Below are 24,557 nucleotides of genomic sequence, written 5' to 3'. Positions count from 1 at the left end.
GACGATGTTGCTAGGCCGGTGACATAGAACATAATCAGAGGTTTCTATGTTACATCGCATAGGGTTAGGGGGAGAGCTAGACGGGAAATTGTCTGAGATAGGATTGGGTTCGATACGGATGAGACCAGGATCTAGGGATGGATCGTATTGAGTAGGTGGCATGGTTTTGGTTTGGGGGGCATCCACTATGGTGATATCTGATTCGGCGTCGGAGCCAGAAAGGTCATCTTCAGGTTTTTCGAAATCACTAGGTATCCACGTGGATCGTCCTATGGGTTTTATTTTATCAGGGGATGGGAGAGTAAAGTTTAGAGGTTCGGATGTGGCGGTGGGTGTGATGCACGAGTCGGAGTCGGCTTCCTCATCGGAGTCGGTATCTTCGTCCGATGATTGTTCGTTGTGGAGGGACGTCAGGAGTTTATGAATTTCTTCTTGGCTAGAGCTCAAGTTGCTAATAATAGAGCATTGTTCGGTGGTAAGAGGGGTACATTCGGCCTCGAACGAATCTCCGGGAACACTGGGTTCCTCAGAGACGTCTTCTATAGGATTTTCCGGGTTGATGTCGTCAGGGAAAGTCGTTTCTTCTACCAGAGTTGGTAACATGCTTGTAGGGGGCCTGGAGTTGATATTGGTTGAGGGGTGAACTTCCGAGGAGGTTTCGAGCTCGGTAGAAGAGTCTAATTCGGCATAATTAATAGGAAGAGCGGCTTCCTCGCGGCGGCGACTTCTCAGACGGGCACCAATCGACTGTGGGTCCACTGGAAGTTGTTTTTGATGGGGAAGGTAACTGGGGTCATCACGGAACACAGGAAGAGCAATCGGCACCGGATTCCGTGATAGGGCGTCAGCATTGCAGTTAGTTGCTCCTTTCTTATAGATGATTTCGTAGTCGAACTCCTCTAAACAGAGTTTCCATCTTTGGATACGATTGGTAGGGTCGGTTGCCTTGCTGAGCCAAACGAGAGGTTGGTGATCGGTGACGAGAGTGAATTTTCTTCCGTACACGTAATGACGGAACTGTTTAATAGCGTAGACAGCAGCCAGCCCTTCTTTCTCGGATGTAGAATAGCGAGTTTCCGGGTCGGTAAGCGTACGAGATGCGTATGCTATAGGTCGATCGTGTCCAAGCTTTCCTTGACTAAGGATTGCTCCTATGGCAAATTCCGAGGCATCGCAGGTGATGATAAAAGGAATTTGGAAATCTGGATAGGCCAGAACTGGAGCTTCGCACAGGCAGGCTCGTAAGTCTTCAAAGCTGGCCTGGGCTTCCTCGTTCCAAGTAAAGGTGATACCTTTCTTGAGCAGTTGAGTCAGGGGTTTGGCTCTCTGAGCAAAATTTGGAATAAAACGTCGGTAATAACCGGCTAATCCTAAAAACTGTTTGATGTTTTTGGGGTTGGTAGGTACGGGAAATTTTCGTACAGCCTCCACCTTAGAGGGAAGGGGCTGGACACCATTCGGGTTGATAAGGTGGCCTAAATAAGTGATTTGTTGTCTTAGGAAGGCACATTTTTCCGATTGTAGCTTGAGACCGTATTGTCGAATTCTGCTGAATAAGCGCTTGCATTTTTCGATGTGTTCAGGGAGTGTGGCAGAAAATACAATAATATCGTCGAGATATACAAAAAGTTCCTGTCCTTGGAGTCCTTGTAAGACTCGATCCATGAGGCGCTGGAAGGTGGCGGGCGCATTTTTGAGTCCAAAGGGCATCCGGGTATATTCGTAATGTCCGAAGGGAGTAGAGAACGCCGTTTTATGCCTATCCTTAGGATGGAGGTGAATTTGGTGGAATCCACTGGCCAAATCGAAAATCGAAAAATACTTAGATCCTCCTAGTTTGTCCAAGATGTCCACGATGATAGGCAAAGGGTAGGAATCTCCTACGGTTTGTTCGTTCAGTCGACGGAAATCGGTAACTAGGCGCCACCGTTTCTTTCCTTGAGAGTCGGGCGCCTTTGGTACAATCCACAGCGGAGAATTGTAGGGCGACGAGGAAGGGACCACTATGCCATTCTCTAAAAGTACATTGACCTGGCTCTGTACCTCGGGATGTAATGTTTCTTCAATTCGGTATTGCCGGATCTTGAAGGCGGCTCCTCCGGGGGTATCGATTTCGTGGTAAAGATCAGCCTTGTTCTCAGTGTCGGGTCAATCTCCCGTCAAATAGAATATGTCAGAATACTCATGAATTAATGACTTAATCACGGTTTGAGCTTCTGGATCTTTCGGAGGTGGTTCGAGGAACAGGGCTTCCAAGGCTGTAATTCTTTCCCGAGATTTTAAAGGTTCGATTCCGGGTTCAGTGTCTTCGTAGGGCAACTCTCGTCTAGGGTCTTCGCCTAGGTAGGGAAGAGTAATTGGCGAGTCTTCCTCCGGAGGTGAGGTTGCCGGAAGGCTTATGGTAACATTAAGGGACTGAGGAGGGTGATGAGAGGCGTTGGCCTTAGTACACCCTTCTCTAATACTTAGGAGTTCGTCACTATTTTTGAAGGGTAGAGGCCTCACTGGTTTACTAGAGGTAACCAAGGTCCGATGTAACAGGGAGATCTGTGCTTCGGTTTGGTTGAGGAAGGGCATCCCCAAAACTCCGGTGTAAGGGAGGTTAAAGTCCTCTATGACTTGGAATCTATGAGGTTCCTCATCGATGGTAAGGATAACAGATCCTATTACGTCCAGTTGTCCTCTGAGACCTCGTAGGGCCGGGAAATCGGGGTATTCGAGGCCAATATCCTCTCGAAGGGCATTATACAATATGATGTTAATGTGTGAGCCTGTATCCACCAAAAATTCTCCGTCCAAGTAGCTCAGTTGGGGAACCTTTTTGAGTACCAAAGTAGCGTGAGGCGAATAGCTCAAAATGGCGTGTACAGGTGGCGGGTTTTTTCTCTTTTCCTGGGGTGGAGTTAAAATTTGAACGGACGCGGTTTCTATGATGGGTTCGTCGACGCGTCGTTCGGGCGAACCTGATCGTAGTTTAAATCACCGGTCTCGTCGACAGCCTCCATTACTGCAGTAGTGGGAACATGGGTATTGGAAGGATAGGCAGGTGAAGCTCTACAGCTGGATGCTCTATGCCCAATCCTTCGACACCGTCCACAGGTGAGCTCTGGATCGTAGGGTTCTGACTGTGGAGGTCTAGGGGGTCGAGATCGATAGTGTTGATCGGAAGGAGGTGGATAACCATTAGGTCCGGGTGCAGGAGGAGGTTGAGGGTAACGAGGGTAAGGAGGGTATTGGGAAGGATGAGGGGAAGGATATGATGAATAGTACGGGGAAGGCTGATAGGCACTTGGATTCTGGGAATAAGGGGGATAATTGGAGTGATCGAAGGCTTCTCTTCTCTCTATACCGAACTCCCGTAAGCGAGCGTAGTCGCAAGCCTCTTGTAGATTTCGGGGGTTTCTGGAATACACGGGGGTGTAATATTCTGGGGCTAATCCATCCATGAATACTTCCAGAAATTCCCGATCATTGGGCTCCTGTATCAAATCGAGCGATTCTGACCCGTATTTGTTTTCATAAGCGGCATCGAGGTCAGCTTTTAGGCGTTCAGCTCGATCTATATACGAACCTAAAGCTTCGTTCGGGCGCATAAGCTAATTTTCCACATTGAGTGACTAAATCTATGAAAGTCCGGGGAGGTTGAAATTTTCGTCGTAAGTGAGTGATCAAGTCCTTGATGGTAGGGAACCGTTTACCAGTAACGCTCACGCGAGCAGAACCGATCAACTTGGCCAATACCAAGGGAACAAATTCCAGACGTGCGGCGTCAGACAGGGTAGAGTAAATATTTTCTAAATTTTCTATAAAAGGTCCCAGATCGTCTCGGGAGCCATTGTAAGATGGTACTGTTTGGAGTTGGATTAATACCACTCCTCGGGGAGAGCAAATTCCGTTGGAAACATTTAAATAACCGGACGCATTTCCGCGGTGGCTACCGTTAGCGGGTGGAAGAGGTGGAGGTCCGCGTGGTGATCGTGTAGGGGTAAAAGGCATTTTATATCGGAAGTTAGTAGAAAATTTTGAATAAAACTGTGTCAAACAAGCTGTTCACACCCTGAGGAAATTCTATGGAAACGGAATTTCCTGCGAAATCCCACCGCTGTCACCAGATTTGTTACGTACTGGGTAGTCGTGGCCGCCTATCGGTCGTGTTTCGCGCTGACTCGACACTACAGTCTGGGTCAGTAGAAACGCCGATCGAGCTTTGCGACTCACAGTACAATGAACTAAGTATTACACTCCGAGCGGTAAGAATGTAATGAATTGGCAGGATTCGGGGTGAATGATAGTGTGTATAAACACACGTTGGAACAGCAGATTTGACACAAAACTATGTATTTTCAGATATTACAAATGTACTTACAGTAAACACTAAATATGCTGCATCAGCATTCGCAGGATTATTTACTATTCGTCACAACTATTGGAGAGACTAGACTCTCCTATGGTTGTGGATTACTCGCACTTAATTAATTATGATCAGTTCGTGGTAGTATGTGTTGTCTTCCAGAACGGTACGTGTTAGGCACGACTGAAAGATGCACACTCGCGACAATTTCTACACGACTTGGTTCGGATTGAATTATACTAGACTTAACTACCAGTACACGGCGACTGGGCAAGAGATTTGTTAGAATATGGTGGAGTACTCTGCTCCCGTGGAATGAACACTAGAGTTACGACCTTGGAACGCGGATGATGCGGCAGCGGCTAAGCTTGCACAGAATAAGACTCGACTCGAGGGTCGCGGAACTCGCATATATGTAGGAGGCTTAATAGGTCATGTGTCGTCAGTAGCGCCATGATCTTTCGACACATGACGACCAAAAAGTCTCCACATCCACGGCCGACGCCTAAGGATTTACGCATTTCCGGAAAGGAATTCCGGGCGTCAGCAATGTGCAATACTACCGGTATTGCACACGGACGCGTACGATCTACTTTGGTTCGGCGAGGTGGCTGACCCCTACGTTACAGGCACATGCATCTAATGTTCTGGCACCAGATTGAAAAGTTCAATAATTACAAATTATTATTTCTTCTTCTACACCATTTTCTGGAACATATGAAATGAAAACTTAGAGCTTTGTGCGATTACGAAATCTAAAGTAAATGCTCACTCTTATTAGATCGTTCTCTTCAAACAAGGAGTTATTTTGCAATTTATCTTGAATATATGGAGATGCGAAATTTATTTGATAAACTTCTAAAGTTACATTTCGCAAATAATTAATGTCAAGTCGTGGAAATCTTGGAACTTGCCCATATAATTTTTGCCACTGAACATTCCTATAACGTAAATTGTCAATCTCCATTCGCGTTGAACTACTTTTGCATCGTTTTTCCGTTGAAGCATATTTCTGACGACCACAACAATTGCGTTTTGCTGATTAATCATAGGATGATATCTATTTCTTAATGCACCCGTCATTCTATAATATTTTCCAATATGTTTACCATTTTGAATATTGTTCTACGTATTACCAAGTATTTTGAAAATTGTTTTCAAGTGACCATTCCTTCCCTATACGATCCAAATGACCTTTGAAACAATACGAGTGTTGTTTGCCTTTACAGTTGTCAAGAGTTGCTGGTTTATTTTTAATAGAGCAGGTATTTTAGAATTGATGCCCAAACAATGCAGAAATGAAATAGCATCTCTATAACCTCTATTGACTAGAAATATGTCGCCGTTACAGAACCAGTTCTGCATATTTTCTGCATGTCTCTCAATTTCATTTTGAAGTATAACGGTGTCATTATTGTATGAGTCCGAAAAATATAGTCCCATATTAACTAAATATATATATATATATCCATCTGGTGCCAAAATAAGTTTTGGCTTCAATAGATTTCTTTCCTTATGCATTGAATAAGACAGTCTTAGAACACGAAAGCTGCTGCACTTATAAATATAGATATAAGTGTAATCACACATAACAATGACTTTTTGTATAGTGGGCTGGTCACGATATAGTTCATTAGCAAATGGTGTAATATGGCGATTTACAAATTCTTCTTTACCAATAGCTCCTATTTCTATATTTTCATGCCAAAATCTTGTCCCGAGTACTTTTCTAACATTACATATCGCTAAGCTAATAGGTTGCTTGCTAGAATAATTGAAAATCACTTTTAAGCATTCATCAGATAATCCTTGTTTTAACTTATACAAGGAGTTTATGGAATATTTAGTCTTAATATTCCGAATACCTTCTACATCAGGAACGGGATTACAAAATGCGAAAGAATCATCATATTGTTACTTATTTAAGGGAAATAAACATTTGAATTCTTCATATTTTGAATCCAGCTTTCTAATCTTGTCTGAGCTTTTGCCTCTTTATGAAGATGTTGCAGAAACAACGGTAATTGTAGGCCTGGGATAACATAATCCCACAAAAAACAAGCTTCGCTTGTGAAAAAAGGACGGCAAATACATAAGTCGTGTCTAGCATGATTAATATATAGTAATATAAAATATTTTAATTAAAATAAATAGTGAAATCCAAATGTTAGGCAAGTCTAAATTTTTACCATGGCGAAATATTGAATTTTGGAAAAAAGTAAATAGTAATACAAAATTTACATGCCGGGCCCGTTGTATGAAATCGTATTAAATAGTCACATCTTTAACTTACGAGAAGCAACGCTTATATTGCAAGATAGCGACTTACACATGAATATTACGGGCCCGGCAAGTCCTTTTTTGTGTTTTGAATATTTTTCTAACATGGAATGCTTGCCCGTTAATTGAATCTCACTAAGTATTTTAATTGGATTATTAATAATAGGACCAATGTATTTGCCGTCCGTTTTTTACAGGCGAAGACTGTTTTTTGGTGTATATATACAGGGTGATTCTGTAACGGCGGCATATAGGAGATCCGTGTTAGTTGATTATAGCTCTCGGAATGATGAAATACGAGAACGGTGAGTGGTCAATTTCGTGTAGTGCCAACATAAAACGAGTCATTATCATCAGTTAGATGACTAAAATGAGATAAATCTGCCATTTTGGTGTAGAAGTGTTTACATGCTAATCCTAGCAGAAAGAGGTGTCAAATGCAACAATGTCAAAAAGGTGAAATTATTAAAGTAAAAATTGAAAATAATGAATGGAAAGTACGAATATTCTTACTCTTTTTATTCATTATTTTTAATTTTTACTTTAGTAATCTCACCTTTTTGACATTTTTGCATTTGACACCTCTTTCTACTACGATTAAGATGTAAACACTTTACAAATCAAAATGGTGTACTTACTTATTTTCGTCATCCAACTGTTGATAATGGCTAAGTTTAGGTTGGAACTACAAAAAATTGACCACTCAGCGTTTTCGAATTTCATCATTGCGAATGCTATAATCAACTAATACGAACCTCCTATATGCCGCCGTTAGAAAAACATCTTGTATATGTAGTTCCGTGTGTCTGTGTGTGTTATTTCTAATTACTAATTTTACTGTTTAAAATCGAAAAATAAAGAATTGAATGTTACTTACAAGATTAAGCAAGAGAAACATGAAGAAAATAAACAAAAATGCGTATTTCCTAATATTTTCACCTCTAAACCGCCCCCTTGAAACCGTCATCTTGAGTATTTGAAATTACGCTTCAAGAGTTTTTGGAATTGATACATTTGCGACGTTTAAGCTTGGTTGCGATATTATTTATTGCCTTTTTCGTACCAAAAAATGAGATATTTGGAAAATAATCTGAAAAAATTCATATTTTCTCTTACATATTCTCATGTAACTTTTTTATTTAACTTGATAGGTCAAGTTTGACAATGGTATTCTAAACAGAGTTTCTAAGTATTCAAAAACACTATTTCAAAAAAGTTTTACGATACTTCTTCCTGTATATATTTAGTGTCAAAAATGATGTAAAAAATGTGTCCGTCCCATCCTTAAAGGGTTAAGCGGGTGACTACATGGCCGTCACAGGGAAGATGTATGCGTACTTATGCATTCACTCACTCACTCATACCGGTGGACGCGGTAAGCGCTAGGGGAGAAGCAAAAGCACGTCAAATTTACGTAACGTGGTTTCACCACGTTGCAATATAGTATATGTAGTGAAATTGCTAAATATGAAAGATTTATAGTAATAATAGTAATGCTGATAATAATAACAATGCTACACACAAAGAAAAACATACGTAATATCAGTAAAAGTGTATATTGAGTCAATAAATTCGATTATTGAAATACATCCAATAATCGGTTTAATTGAGACAATTAAAAATGTTTTATTGAAGTATAATCTCGGTTACTGGTTCTATTAAAAGAATGTTTAAGATTCGGTATGAAAATTTTGGGAATTTGATAACCGCCTTGATTGATTCCACAATTACGGTGTTTGATTCAATAAACATGTTTTATTGATATTATAACTGCAATGTTCCTGGATATCACAATCAATTTTATGTATGTCAAAACTATTTCATCAAAGCGTTAATTATAATATAATAATTACAATTATTTATTTAACAGAATGTTTTCTACATACAGCGAAGAACTTACGTAATACCAGTAAAAGTGCATCTTGTGACAATAATAATCAGATTTTATGAGTTTTATAAATGCATTTATTATTTTAATATACATTGTTTATAAATATTATAGCTGCAATTATTAAATTAAAGACATTTAATTAATGGAAAAAAAGTGTTGTATTATCAGAGGAAATTGTACACTGGAAATCCTATATACATTCAATTTCTTGTAGTCATTTTATATTCACTTTAAAGGGTATTAGTTTTATAATATATTACGTAACGTATATTTTTTATGTTTTGAAACTATGGGATAGTTACACTTACCTGCATGAAATACTCTCTTTCTCTCCCTCTCTCTCTCTCTCTCTCTTGCACTTTATATTATTTCAACTTTGTATAGATTCCCACATATACGTGTGTAGATTAACACACACTGTTAATGGCATGAAAGGTCCTATAATATCACTGTAGCATATGTATATATATTTTTATTTGATTTATATATGTATATATATAGTCACAACTCACCTTCTGATCGAACTACATAATTTTTCCTTGAGAAAAAACCACATACCTTTGACGGGATTCGAACCTAGGATCTTGTGGTTGCGAACCCAGCATTTAGCCCACTCGGCTATTTGGTCCTTTACAAAGTATAGGATTAGAATTTAAGTTTATTTGAATCCCTGCATAAATATGTTAATGAATTTATAAAGGATGTTATTGGGACAGTAAACGGTATTTTATTAAGATAATTACTATTTTAATATTATACATTAAATCATTAATTGTCTGAATGAAATCATTTGATTGGGACGATAAACGGTATTTCGTTGAATCTATGAACACATTAATGTATAATATTAATCATTAATTGTTTCAACGAAAATACCGTTTATTGGGACAATAAACGGTCTTTTATTAAGACAATTACTATTTTAATATTATACATTAAATCATTAATTGTCTGAATGAAATCATTTTATTGGGACAATAAACGGTATTTCGTTGAATCTATGAACACATTAAGGTATAATATTAATCATTAATTGTTTCAACGAAAATACCGTTTATTGGGACAATACACAGTATTTCGTAATATCAAATAAATTGATATTTTAGTAGCTAACATTTTTTTCGTAATATCAATAAAAATGGTGATTAAAACAATTAAATCATGTCAGTAACCGCTGTTTATTGATATTACGAACAACATTTTTCTCAGTGTTGTTACGTATACATGTCATATATCAGCTACGTAACAGAATTAATGAATACCGTTCGTCTATGGTATGCAGTGACTCATATTAATTTCCACCCAAAATAACTTTTCTATCATCGATTGCAGACAGATGCACGCAAAAAGTACTTGGTTGACTTCTACAGGGACAAAAATGGTACTACCGGTTTGGTCTTGAACAATTAATTGAAGGTTATATGATAGTCAACTTGTGTCTTTCAATAGAGTAACCTATTATTATATGTAGGTAGATATAGGATGCGCATATACTTAACTAACATTGTTATTATGATTAGTATTACTATCTTTACTATCAATCATTTTTATTTAGCAACCCCACTATAAATATATATTTCATTAGGTGTTTCAATAATCATATTGCAAACGATAATACTTCTATTTCAAATCCACTTAGAAATATCTAAATGTAACCCGATTTACATGACGCAAACCACCCACCTTGTCACTGAGGCCCATGAACTCACACGTGGCCTATGAAATTCAACAGTATCCAAATGTTCTAGAACAAACGGTGCATTGACCACTGGGATACACGAACCTTACTATATAACACAATATTTGATGCCGCACTTTAGAGATAATAGACCTAATCGTGCAACCCAGTAGCTCGAATCGATAGCTAATTGAGAACAGTTGAAATACTCTTAGGACAATTAGTCTTGTTTTTCTCGAATTGTAGATATATCGAGCACTTCTTAATTATTCATATTTGCTAAATCTCATTATTGTGTGAAAACTATGTATTTATCAAACCACTGTAATTCGATGACTATAAATTCATTAAATGTGCTTTATTTTTATAAATTCTTGTATCTAATCTCAAAGGCTTTTTCCAAAAAAACTACATTGATTTGTCATCTCACACTGTCGTTCACGAGATATTGTAATATCAAACAATATTTTGGCCAGCGATTAACTTATCTATGCGTAGTAAATACCCGGACTATTTCAATCAAACCAACATATTATGCCACTTTAAATCAAAATATCTCAAGAATCACTGGCTAAAAATATAAATCAATATTATAAGCCCGAGTCGAAATTTAAACTCTTTTTTAGTACTTTCAAAAGCCTGATATCACTCTTATTTGTAGTATCAAATTAGGCTTTATTAAACACTATTTTAATCCGGAATACGCACGGAATCAGCAGTCAAACAGGACAAGAAAAAGGACTGATTATGTTCTGATTTAATTCTTATTTTCATCTGTTAATTCATTCTGATCTTAGTTCTGATGTCGCCTTGAATTTTAGATCTGTTTCCAAACTGGATTTCTATCATATATATATATATATATATATATATATATATGAACCTGCAACAAAATGTCCCAAAGTATGCAGATGAAATCTATTACTTCAGAAACTATTACAATAAAATATTCAAGTTTATATATTATCTTACTAAAAAGGTAAAATCTAAAGACAACATTTTTTATATTACTGTGTGGAATTAAATTTTGTTTTATGTCCATATTCTGGGATATTTGGAATGGCGAACCCATACTGCATGTAAAAATAAGTTGAAATAACAAAACTTACATAAAAATATCCAACATACTATCTTTAATCTACTTTTACTAAAATTCAAATCTTATACCATACAATGTCACGTATTCGAATGGATAATATACAATATTTTTATAAATATTTACTAAACAGTATTGCATCTATTCATCCGATAAATTTTCGTCCTTTGATAATTTATTATCCACGAAATTCTCTGGGGGTTGCTTTTGCTTCTTACTACTTCTATTGAACTTAGTTTGAAGTTCCTCATCGTCAGTATTAACATTTCTATTGAAAAATGTATGTTATCGGTTAAATAATTTTGTCTATATGCAATTTAACGGAATGATTATATAACTAAATAAATATAACTACTCTTCAACAGGTTTTGATTTTCTTTTCACGGGTTTCCGATTCGCAGTTAATTTATTTATATGTTGTATAAACATTTGATCTGTTATTATTTCCTCTGTTTTGGAATTTATAAAATCTGAAATAGATATAGATTAAAAAGAAAATTAATAATTATAAGCAGATTACATTCTTAGTTTCAATGTCATATGTACAGATGGTATAGTATATATATATAGCTTATTTTTTTAATAAATAGATTACGTTATATGGTCAAATATTATTACAATTTAAAAGAGACGGCCAAATATAAAAGATAAATTCAGTAAAATTCGCATACATCTTATTTAGCTATAATGATGTAAAATATAGAATTTCGAATCATATTAATTGCGAAAAGAATGTCACATTAGACATAGAAATCATACATTTGATGAGTTTATAACTTACTATGCAAAGTAGAAAATAATCTGGGATGGATACCAATTGTTCCACGCGCTCCCTTGGCTGTTAAATGTTTCAAAACATGTCCGTATATTTCTACTAAAATCTCTGTCACCAATTTTTTCCAATTTTTATAGCCTTCGAAATTCATATTAATGATGCTAAATCGAGTTTCTGATATAAAAACATTCGAATTTTTTAAAATTTCCACCTTCCCTCTCTTGGCAGTAGAAAAATCATCAATTATCTAAGAAGAAATACATGTATTAGATTTTTTTATGAATATTGCAATTTGGAAGACCTCGAATAATGAAACTGTATTAAACAATTATATCGTAGAAATTTGAAAAAACAAACTCCATCAATATAAAGAACTTTAAATGTTTAATTATTTTATATTTATTTCCTTACTTTTGCTAATTCTTCGTTGAGCTTCGTCTTTAATTTAAGGTCATACGAATATTGCATGGATGCCAACAATCTTTTTTGGAAATTTATCTGTTCTATTGTAACTATAAATAAAATTATTGATTATTTTAATTATCACGAATTGCGTATAGATTGCATAAATATAGTATATTTTTGCATCCCTGCTTTATGGCATTTTAAATGACGGATAAATCATATATACCATCTGGTATTTTGAATAAGCAATGCGATATCAGATACGAATTATCCGCGTTTATTTCTTCTTCCTGTACAGACTCTTTTCTTGTCAATTCTTTTTATTATTTAATGAGTAGCTGCAACTAGCTTGTTCACTACGCGTATCGTAATCTTTCTCCTCGTCTTTCTCCAAATCTTCGTCAGAATCTTTATTTTCTTTATTTTTAAAAATAGAATCCGTATCGGAGTTGCTATTTTCAAAATCAAAATATTTTTCTTCCTTTCTCTTGCTTCCTTTATCTCTTTGTACAACTTTTTCTGTACTTTTAAAAATTGTATTCATTTCGGATATATTATCCTCCATATCCAAACAATATTGCTCCTTCCTCTTTCTATCCTTCGCATGTTGTATATGTGTTTCTGTGTGTTTAGAAATTATAGCTTTTGCAAATGCTTTCTTTTTTTCAGGAACAATTTGGCCATTTTCGTCAATAATTAATGTTTCCAAGTCAGTTCTATTATCTAAAAATTTATCAAACGAGATTTAGTACTATTAATTACATTTCCAATAGGATCATTTATTCTAACAGGAAAATTCGTCTCAATAACGAATTTCGCTACCAGAACTAATTTAAGTATAGGTTATATATTTCTTCCTATTGTCATAAGAAACAAAATAACCTATACTAAAGACAGTTTTATTTATCAGGTGTGACAATGAATAACAATTTAACTTAATTTCAAAAGAATGCCTTTAAAGTGTAGTATTTTTAAAAATACATACCGCTTATTTTAATCATTCTAGCAGCAAACCGTTCTTTTTTTCCTGCAACTTTATCCAACCACAATAATTTGATGTTCTTTCCTTCATAACGATCGCACGGTTTAATCAATTTACAATTTATTACATTCACCGTTTTTGACTCTTTCCAAAATATTGAAGCATATTTTTCATTTTTTAAACCTTTTGACGCCATTTGAACAGTTTTACATCAAATTGATCTTAAATCCAGACTCACCCACATAAACTATCTGAAGCTGTCAACAGAAGCTGTTTCTAAGAGACATATTCATCGATCTTCGAACATCAGAATAGTTCAGAACAGTAATTCGCGCATAATATTTTCTTCGGTTCTTCGATGAGGTTAATTTTCCATTGGATTTTTAAGTAAAAATAATATTTCAATAATTATAAGCATGCGAAAAAGATTTTGTCAACTAACGAGCAATGCTCAGCGAAGATATTATAAAAGATTACTATCACATGGAAATAATGAAAAGTAATTATATAATACGCTTCCGATAAAAAAATTAGTCGTGCTATTATAATACTTTTTTTGATAAATGTTCAATCAAAAAATGAAAATATCAATCTTTTTCAGTAGTCCTTCACCAGAGAGTAATGCTGAAAATAGAGCTGTTGGGATTGTCGAACATTCTGAACAAGATAATCATCAAAATGATAATTTTCAAGACGATGTTAATCCAAATATTAGAAACATTGATCTAAATAGCGAATGTAGTGATGAAATTATGAATACTGAAGATGATATATATTATGATGCAGCCGTCGAAAATGTTTCAAGTGATGATGATATTAATGATAATAATCAATCATCAGATAGTGAAGAAGATGATGAGAATGTAACAAGCATCGATGATTTGGATAAAAAGCCCCTTTATGAAGGAGCACCGTTAACTGTGGAAGAGAGCATGCTGTTAATACTAAATTTAGTTTTGAAATACAATCTTACGGATACTTTAATATCTGATCTTTTAACAGTTATAAATTTCCACTGCATTCAAAAAAATTTTAAGAAAATGAGCTTGTATAAGTTTCGACAATTTTTTAAAGTTGAAAGTAATCAACACACAAAACATTTCTATTGTGCAACATGCTAAACTCCAACATCAAGTAATCAAGAATGTAAGCGATGTAAAAAAGACAGTTTGCAATTATTTTATTAGTCTATCTATTATAGAACAGTTACAAATTATTTTGGGACGAGCAAACTTTTTAAAGCTTCTGAACCATCGAGCTGATTGTCAAAAAGAAAGAAGTGATGCTATTGAAGAATTATATGATGGAACTGTATACGATGAGTTTGTGACTAGTGGCTTTTTATCAAATGTATACAATATTTCACTCAGTTGGTTTACTGATGGTGTACATATTTTTAAATCATCCAAAATAAGTTTTTGGCCCTTTTATTTACGGATAAATGAGTTACCATTTCGTATTAGAATTAGTCAAGAAAACACAATATTAGCGGGAATATGGTTTGGATCAGAAAAACCTGAAGCAAACTATTTTCTAAGCTCGATTAAAGACGAATTAGATACCTTATATAATAAAGGCGTAAACATAAAGTTTGTGGTTTGGCAGAAAACATAAAATTACGAGCCGTTTTGTTAAGCGGCACATGCGATCTTCCTGCCAAAAGTTTATTTCTAAATCTAATTCAATATAATGGCAAAATTTGGATGTCCATCATGTGAATATGAGGGAAATAGATGTCAGCTACCCTCTGGTAAATTTATTCATGTTTTTCCATATAAAAAGAATTGTTTTCCACGCATATTAGAGCGAACGTTAGAACATGCAAAGTTAGCATTAGAACATAAAAAAGCTGGAATACTTCCTCCAAACAAAACAAGTGTTTACGGGGTAAAGGGTTCATGTTTCCTGTCCCTCATAATGCCGAATTACATCAAGGGAACAGCCATCGATTCAATGCATGCCGTTTTTCAGGGCGTTACAAAAAAGTTGTTATATCTTTGGTTTGACTCATCGTTCAGTACTTCACCTTATTCACTTCGTAGCGTTATTGATGTAATTGATAACTTATTGTTAAATATCAAACCTCCAAAATTTATCCATAGATTACCTAGTAGTATTAAAAAATTTGATAGTTGGAAAGCATCAGAACTAAAATATTGGCTGCTATATTATGCTGTACCATTGATGAAAGGAATAATGAGACCTGATTACTTTGACCATTTTTTACTTTTAGTAACAGCTATAAGCATATTAAACGCTGATTTTATTTTACCTCCTCAAATAGGGGAAGCAAGATTACTTTTAAATAAATTTGTTAAAAAATTCGAAAATCTTTATAATTTACAGTTTTGTAGTATAAATATACATCAGTTAATCCATTTAGCAGATGATGTACAGAAATTCGGCCATTATGGATGCATACATGCTTCTCATATGAGAATATTAATGGCCAACTCCTAAAAAATGTTCATGGTACAAAAAATATTGAATCTCAGATTTCAAAATCACACTGGCAAATTTTAAAATTAACATCCAAAGTTTCAAATATACCAGCTGGGCCGCTGTTGAATCATATCTTCCAGCATAAAAAACAAGTTAAAATTATTGAATCCTTTCATGAATGTTGTAGTGTTGGTACATACATAAAATTAACAGAGTTACCTGCAGAAATCATTCAAACGTTTGATTATCATTTCAATAATAATAATTCGATAAGAAAATATCACAGACTTTTAAAAAATAGGCTGTTATATGTATCCGAATCCTATTCAAAATCTATAAAAACTAATTCGTATTTTGTTGAGTATAGTTACGGTGACAATATCAAATGCTTTGGAAAAATTTTATATTTTATAAAAATAAGCAACTGTGCGTGCTCTGAAAACAAATGTTTATGCAATGGTGATCATTTTGCAGTTATTAACTGTTTAGAAGGTTGTGAAATCAATTGTTATTTGTCACCTCAAATAAAAGTTCCCCATATGTTTAAGTATTTTAATACTAATATTGTTAACGTAATTCCAGTGACGGCTTTAATTACTACGTGTTTCAATATAATTAATAGTTTAAATGAATACTATATTGTGAAACCTGTTAATAAACATGAATCTGAATAAATTTATTAGTATTGAGCTGATCAAATTGTGTATGTGAAAGATTTAACCCGGTAATGGTTCCGGCAAAAAAAATGAAAAGGGGATAAGAATATGGGATAGATAAGATTACAATTCCTGGAGGAGTGAGGAAAGGAGACGAAGAGTGTGCGCCGGAGCGAGATGGCCTGAGAATCACGGACCGCTCACCCCAACACACCTCTGATCTCCAATAGTGTATTATAGTTGTAACGTGTTATTTAAAAAAAAACAAGATAAAACTAAAAATATCATCAGGTTTAACTGAATTAAATTTCGTCTTTTAAAAAGACTGAGATCAGAAGACAATTCATACATAAAACTTTTCAAATATTTAGCAGAGTAAATTCAGTATTATGGTTGAGACAAATTCTTAATATAACAATTAAATTGGGACGAAAAATTTTGCAGTCATATTGATAAGAATATTTTCAGACCTTAATAAGGCCGAGATCAGAAGGTGGCTTGTCTGAAAATATGGTAATCGAAATCAGAATATATAATTCAACTTTCAAATATTTGGAAGAATAAATTCAGTTGTGTCATTAAGATAAATTTTTGTTATTAAGAATGAAATCAGAACTAAATAATGACATCAGGTTTATCAAAATCTTTTCAGAACTTATTAAGATCGATATAAAAATATAATAGGGTGAAATCAGAATTAAAACCAAGTTTCAAATATTTGGCAGGTTAAGATCAGATTTTTTATTAGTATCAAATAAGCATGTACCGAATAAATTCCATATCTAATAGAATTGAATCAGTTCTAAATAACACTTAGATTAGACTTATCAGTATAAAAAATGTATTAAAATTTCGACTCGGGAAAGGTTAACATTAGAAGCGTCAGAAACTCGTATTCATAATTTCAAGACCTTGCATTAGGGCACTCCATTTATTTCTACTCTTTGCAATACAATTGATTTTAGGAGGCTAATCGCTTCGGTGATGATTCTTCGGTGTGTGTGTATCTCCGGTCCTTATTCCTACTCCTTAACATGAGTACTGAATTCGACCGCGTGCCAACGCTTCGACATTTACAATATAGTGTCCTAGAAAGCTTTAAAGATAATCTTCAAAAATATGCAATTATATGCACAGGGTTAATGGGATAATTCGTATTAAGAGGTAGAAATTCTCATTTGAAACAACGTAGCGATGGCTAAACGCATGACTGGCCGTGTGAAGAGAGAGAGAGAGAAATAAAGGTTGACTGAGTGGAGAAATAAAGAAACGCTACTCAAGCCGCTCCTCTGTCACTTTTAGCAGTCTGTCTTTTTGAAACGCAGATTGACAAAATTCTGTTGGCAATATGAGCAATTTGGTCTTTTGTACAGCCAGGTTGTAAACAGTGTTTAGTTAGCGTACTAGTCTATTCTTATAGGTTCAGAGTTTCTTCGCTAATGTATTCAGACTGTTCTCTTTTGCTTGTTGCACACGTATAAAGCTGCTCGTGGATACTCGCAACGAACGTGCCCACCAGAATCCACTGTGTATATCCTGTAACGTTATTCCTGTCAGTGTGAGGGGCCACTCACATTAGGGATTTTCACATTACCTTCGCCCGTCCTTATTCATCAGTAGCAGGACGCGCCATATGGTTAGTTGGGTGGCCAACAGCCCTACGTTATCATTTGCGTTCTTAAACCCCATTCTTTAGGCATCTCATGCGGCCATGCATTTGGACGGTAGCGGTAACCAGGGTGGTTCAGTGTGCTATGTCATGGAGAGAGGGGAGGGTTCCTTACGGAAGTCCGAGCCTCGCAAATCTACATGCTGAGAAGCATACATTTCTCTCTCACCACTCACACACAGGTGGTGGTGAGGAGTACGGGCAACTGCGGTATCATTGCCAAGCATAAAGCCAGCCAAGGGCGGGCCATCACGGAGGCAATGTTCTCGGTCCGTCCAGCCATAGCACAAGCCTATGGAATTACGGAAAGCACCGGGACACATTCCAACGGGCTAACCACGCCCCTGCACAAACCTTTATGCATCGGCCCGTATCTAGTCGTGACATACGTGCAGGCTGGACTATAGCACACACCTCACGTACGCGAACGGACTCACGACCCCTCGGTGCCGTTTCACGCGCTCAGCAGAACGAACCGACTCATCTGCACAGTCACGTGGTCTCGTTCCGATTGCCTGCGTCAGCAATCATCGCACAATATTCGCGCAACCTACTTGAAGCGTGTAACCAGCGTTCTAGCCAGACTCGATGTTCTATTTCCCCTCCTCGTGGGGACTTTTAGAAACAGCCATTTTTAGGACTCCCCGAGGCCGCTTCTCCTTATCTCAGATTTCCTAGGTTACTTGGCATGGCCCTATCTTACTTCTTAGGACAACCTGGACATTGCTTCTTGGACCGTCGGTTTTTTCATCCGGGCCTCTGTCAGTCAACGGGGTCCGTCTTTGACGTTAGCTATAATCCACTCGTGAGCCTATATCACGAGTCGGTAACGTAGGGATCATAAAAAACCACTGTTCGGTAGCTTTTACATTCTTTATTCGGTATCTTGTGTACGTAACGAGTAACTTCGTTACAATCCTTACATTAATAAAGATGGTTACAAGCATTCGTTTACTTAAAGTGTTAACCTCATTGTCTCCTATATTTACTACAAATTAATTGGCTGCTAGAGAGAGAGGCTAATAAAAGCAAGCGAGAGGCAGTGATCTGACAATAAATTTTCTCAAACTGTGTTTGAAAAAGAGAGACTACTAGGTGTGACAGAAAACTGACTTCAGTAGCATTGCCCTCTTTTTCTGTTCAGTCATCCTTTTGCTCTCTTTCTCTGTCTCTCCATGGCCAATTATTTGTTGAATCCCCACTGTGGGATTTCAAACAAGAGTTTCCGACTTTTGATACTAATTATCTGCTTGATTTTATATGTATAGTGTTTCATTTGAATACCAATATAGACCACCGTTTAGTCGTCAAATAATTCTTCAAATTCAAATAAATGATATTACCTTATTTCCATTTCGACATCAATCAACAATTGTTTTCAATGTTTCTTCGTACAGTTAACAATAAAAAAGTTACTTAAGGTAGAACATAAAAATAAGACACACTGTATACTTACGAAAATAAATTTTATTAATTTTAAATGCATTGTTTATTGATTATATTTTACAATGGAAAAATAAATATTCAATTAAAAGAAATAATAGTTTGAAATATAGTAATTAACTGTTTTATTTTTTTTAATACGTTAATTATTTATGGTTTGGTACGAAAGTTTCGAAGAAAAGGAGTGGTTCATGTTACTGGAAAGATGGCTTGGTCACTGGCTCAAACGAGTCATCCCTCTTAGATCCATTTTTACTGTATAGAAACGTTTTTTTCCATACTATCAGTTCGATTACTTTTATTCATGCGGCAATCAAAGATCACATACCAAACTAGCATATTCTGTATTTACGAAGGCGTACTTCCCTTAAGGATATGCACGCTAATGACATGAATCTTATAATAATATATATAACTATTGGATTTCTTTCAGATGGTTTCATGGGAAAATATCAAGAGAGACTGCTGAGAGACTGTTAAGGCCGAGAGAAGACGGTTTGTTTCTTGTTCGAGAGTCCACCAATTATCCAGGAGACTATACGTTATGCGTTTGTTATCAAGGCCGTGTACAGCATTACCGAGTGAAGTATAAAAACAACCAATTGACTATTGACGACGAAGAATTTTTTGAGAATTTAGCACTTCTAGTAGAGCATTACGAGCAAGATGCAGATGGACTATGTACTCAGCTAATGAAGTCTTTACCAAAACAAGGCAAACAAGATTTTTGTGTCGATCCAAAGGCATTCGTGGAAGCTGGATGGGTTATACAAACACATGAATTAGAATTAAGGGAATGTATCGGCAAGGGAGAGTTTGGTGATGTTTTGCTTGGTGTTTATAGAGGGGAGAGAGTGGCCGTTAAAATGCTAAAAGACAATAGTGAAGCAGCTCAAAGATTTCTGGCTGAAGCAAGTTTAATGACTTCGCTCATTCATGATAACCTAGTTAAACTACTTGGTCTCGTATTTAACAATAAACACATGTACCTGGTTACGGAATATATGAGTAAAGGATCCCTGGTGGATTATTTGAGATCCAGAGGAAGGTTGCACGTTTCCAAGAAGGATCAAATCAATTTCGCATAGTACGTAACTAATACTCTTTTCACTTATAGTACGACACGAATTGTATAATAATAATAAGAATGATCTAAAGAAAGACTTAATTGATAAGTGATGTTGTTGAAAATTGTAATAGATTTAAAAAGACTTACTTAGGTAATTTATCTTTCAGCGATACGTGCGCAGGCATGGCTTACTTAGAATCAAGGCACGTTGTTCATCGAGATTTGGCTGCGAGAAATGTTTTAGTGGCAGAGGATAATTCAGCTAAAGTTTCTGATTTTGGTTTGGCCCGGGATGAAAATTTTTCACTCGACGGTGGAAAGTTGCCAATAAAATGGACTGCGCCAGAGGCTTTAAAACAAAATGTAATCATTTCTTATTTCATTATAGTTATTTAATACTTTATCAATTAAGAAATTCTTTTCTGTACAAATTTTTAATAACTATTGCCTAGTTGAAAACGAGTCAAATTTAATTCAGTCAATACTTTTAACCCAGATATTCATATTTTTGTATGCTTGTGAAATTCAATGAGATTTATACTTGATCGCCAAACATGTTGCACAAGATCTTATTGATGCGCTTAGAAACGGTTTCTTCAGCCTGTGTCTACCTTTCTTGAATAGATGAGAAGTTAGGGAACTGTTTTCCTTCGTCAGAAGTCCTAAGTGGTCTGTTAGTCTTTGTTTGGATGCTTTGGACTGTCAGAGAAGGACTTATTTTGTTTAACGTGGTAGATCTATCAGCTCGTAACCTATATCTGGAAGCCTGGAAAGCATCACGCGATTCACGCTCGAGATAGCTCAAACTAATACGCAAGTCTACTCTCATCGATGAATTTAATATTGCGAGTAAATTTGCAAAGTTTTCAAATCGCGATTTCTCCGTTAAAAATAGTAGGATCAACATGGGTTTTACGGGAAACCGTTTGTGAATTTTCAACACTATATTGATTAATTAAGACGCATCATCAATTTGTTACAATGCACTTCGTAACAAAATTATCGTAAACAAATTTTTCATCGAAATTTGCCTATTTTTCGAATGTGCATAGCTCCATCAATTTTAATTGTGTTAGGATGATTTTCTTCCTAACTATAGGTAGTCATTTGTACTTTATGAATACAACATGGCAACAATATTTTAAGTTAATGCCATTTTCCATGGCCTAAGAAAGTTCATGCATATTTCCTCTTAAAAAGTCTGATTTTTTGAGGCGCTATCTGGACCACCTTAATTTTTTTTTCGAAATCAATATATGCACCATCGTAAAGTGTACTTTCAAACAAACAATTTTGAAAAAATCAATTTTCTACGATTTATTTTGGTCATGCTATGCCCTTTTAAGGTAGTAGTCTAGTTGTTTGGGTCGAAAAATTTTTTTTTCATATTTCGATAGTATACCAACATGAGAATATGGTGTATAAATTTTAAACCGATATTCAAAATATTAACAAAGATATAACATATGTTCGAGAGCGCTGCATAATTGAAGGCTGTAAGTTGCGCAACAGCTGATAACGGTTATTCCTCGCTATTATGACTCATTACCTTTTTATTTCCTTGAAGTTTCGTATATCTTTTGATATACGAAAGAATATAACCAGATATACCCGCGTTTGACACGTATGAAGAGACCTAAAGCTTGTTGCACGCACCGGAGATCGACGATTAGTGTGAGAATGAAAGTTCTGTTAGCCAAACTTTAAACGCGTTTTTCTCGAAACCACGTTTTCTAGGTCGGCCCGAGACATAACAGATTTGCTATTGAACCGATCGGGCTGAAATTTTTAGAGGTTTTTCTACACATCTGTAATTCTGGCCGGAACTAAAATCATTTTTTTTTCATCCATTATTTTTCAAGTTACAGCCCAATTAACAGTAAAAAAATTGTACTTTTTTTCGAAGTCCGCCATTTTGTTATTTTTCAACCAAATTAATTTTTTCTAGTTCCGGCCAGAATGACAATCCTACTGAACAATTATTCGTTGCAATTTTTTTATTTCCGATTACACAAACTGGAGATACCTCATGGGCCAGCAGCACGTTTTTTCACCTACTTTGAACCCATATAATTTAAATAAAATATCGTAAAAATTAAAAAAAATATATTTTTGTATAATTTAATATAGTATTAATAACATACAAAAATTTCAGATTTTTAGCATTTCATTTAAGTAGTCAAAAAAATTCCCGAAGAATACCTTGTAAAACCGGTCGATTTACTAGACTAATACCTTAACGACATTCATGCGATTTTAATAATACCGATAGAATCAAATCTCAACATCCTATTATGAAGTAGGGGGTTTGTAGTGGGCATTAATTTCTTTTATAAAGAGGATACATCGTATTATAGAATGAAATATAGGATATTTCATTATTTTATTTAAAATGCCAAAGATTACTGAATTGCAATCTGCTTAAATTATTGCACTGTTAGAGGCGGGGTTGGGTCAGACAGACATTTCAAGAAGGATGGATATATATCGCTCAACGGTATCGCATATTTTTAATCGGTACTAAGAAACTGGCTCTTATCGTCGAAAGCCTGGTCAATGTGGAAACAAGGGAACTACTAATCGGGAGAATCGCAATATTATTCTTGAAGCTCTGTATAACCTAATATAGTCTGCGTGTCAAACAGGGAATGAAGCTTTACCTGGTATACAAATTAGTGCTTAAACGGTTAGATGATGCTTTCATGAAAGAGGTTTAAGGTCACGAATTCATGTTAGGATTCCTATGTTGATCGCAGTGCATCGACGAAGTTGTCTGGACTACGCTCGTAATCATAAGAAATGCATGGCCAAACAGTGGAGAAATGCTTTGTTTACACTGACCAATCTGAGCTTTATCTGTCTGGAAATGATGCAAGAAATCGAATTTATCGTGAAGGCGAAAACGTTTCGAAGCTAATTTTATTGACTTAACTAAAGCATTCAATAGAGGATATGTTATAGTGTAGGGTGGAATATCGATGAACCATCGCACAGATTTAGTGATTTTACCATCCTCAGAATTAAGGAGTTACACCACTTGAAAATTAGGAAAAAATAATTTTTTTGTTTTGCTTTTAAACAATGCTTTAGGATTATAAAAGTAATATATGTATACTTCCTCCTGTAGTCTAAAATAGTATAGAAAACGTTCAAATATCCGTTTTGCCATAGCACCTCAGACCGCCCGGTGTTTTCGATGCATTAATTATGCAACACTTTTTGATTCATCGCGTTCGTATTGCTTTTACCTGTTGGAAAAATAGAAGAACCCATTACTTATATAGCAAAAGGTCCTTGGAATACCCCATACGTCCTCCAGGAATACCTTGCACTGGAATTAACCTTTCTGTACATAGATTATCAGCACAGCTGATAAACAACGATCTTTAAACGCGTTTTTTCAAAACCACTATTTTCAAATTGGACAAACATGCTATATGTAAACCATTACACAGATTGATTCAAAATTTTAACGGTATTTTCACAAATTCAACCATTAGAGAAGTACGTTGCTATTTTTTTTATTGAATCGAAATTTCTTTCTTTATAAGTAACTTTTGACCGATATTTCTGCAAAAATTTGATTTATTTTTTTAAAAGTGCACAATTTCTAAGAAATGGAATTAACGAAAAATCCCTACGTACTCCTATAGGTAATAGTATATAGATTAATAATCTCTCTTGTTTATCGTCCCATACTTTCCGAGATATGTGTCCACCCGTTTAGGTACTAAAAATAGGCGATTTAGTAGATTAGCTACATAGCCGCTATTTTGCATTCAAGTACGAAGAAAAAAATTGTTTTTGAAACTTCATTACA

General features: G+C 35.5%; 1 protein-coding gene across 21 annotated transcripts in view; it reads left to right on the top strand.

The window, feature by feature from the left end:
* Csk (C-terminal Src kinase) overlaps positions 1-24,557 on the top strand; it is a 278,720-nt gene that overhangs the window by 94,838 nt on the left and 159,325 nt on the right. For all 21 annotated transcript variants that reach the window (XR_010822617.1, XR_010822618.1, XM_066727075.1 and 18 more), the window contains 2 exons: positions 20,102-20,755; positions 20,905-21,100. Coding sequence is in view for 19 of the 21 variants with exons in the window: in XM_066727075.1 (XP_066583172.1) it covers positions 20,102-20,755; positions 20,905-21,100 (850 nt within the window). In the remaining 2 variants the exon portion in view is untranslated. The remainder of the gene's footprint in view (positions 1-20,101; positions 20,756-20,904; positions 21,101-24,557) is intronic.

Source organism: Prorops nasuta, unplaced genomic scaffold, assembly GCF_024137725.1.
Source record: "Prorops nasuta isolate Cenicafe-Biocafe unplaced genomic scaffold, Cenicafe_Pnas_1.2 PNAS00005, whole genome shotgun sequence".
NCBI lineage: Eukaryota > Metazoa > Arthropoda > Insecta > Hymenoptera > Bethylidae > Prorops > Prorops nasuta.
Note: the sequence above shows the minus strand (reverse complement) of the source record. Positions and strands in the feature narration are given on the sequence as shown.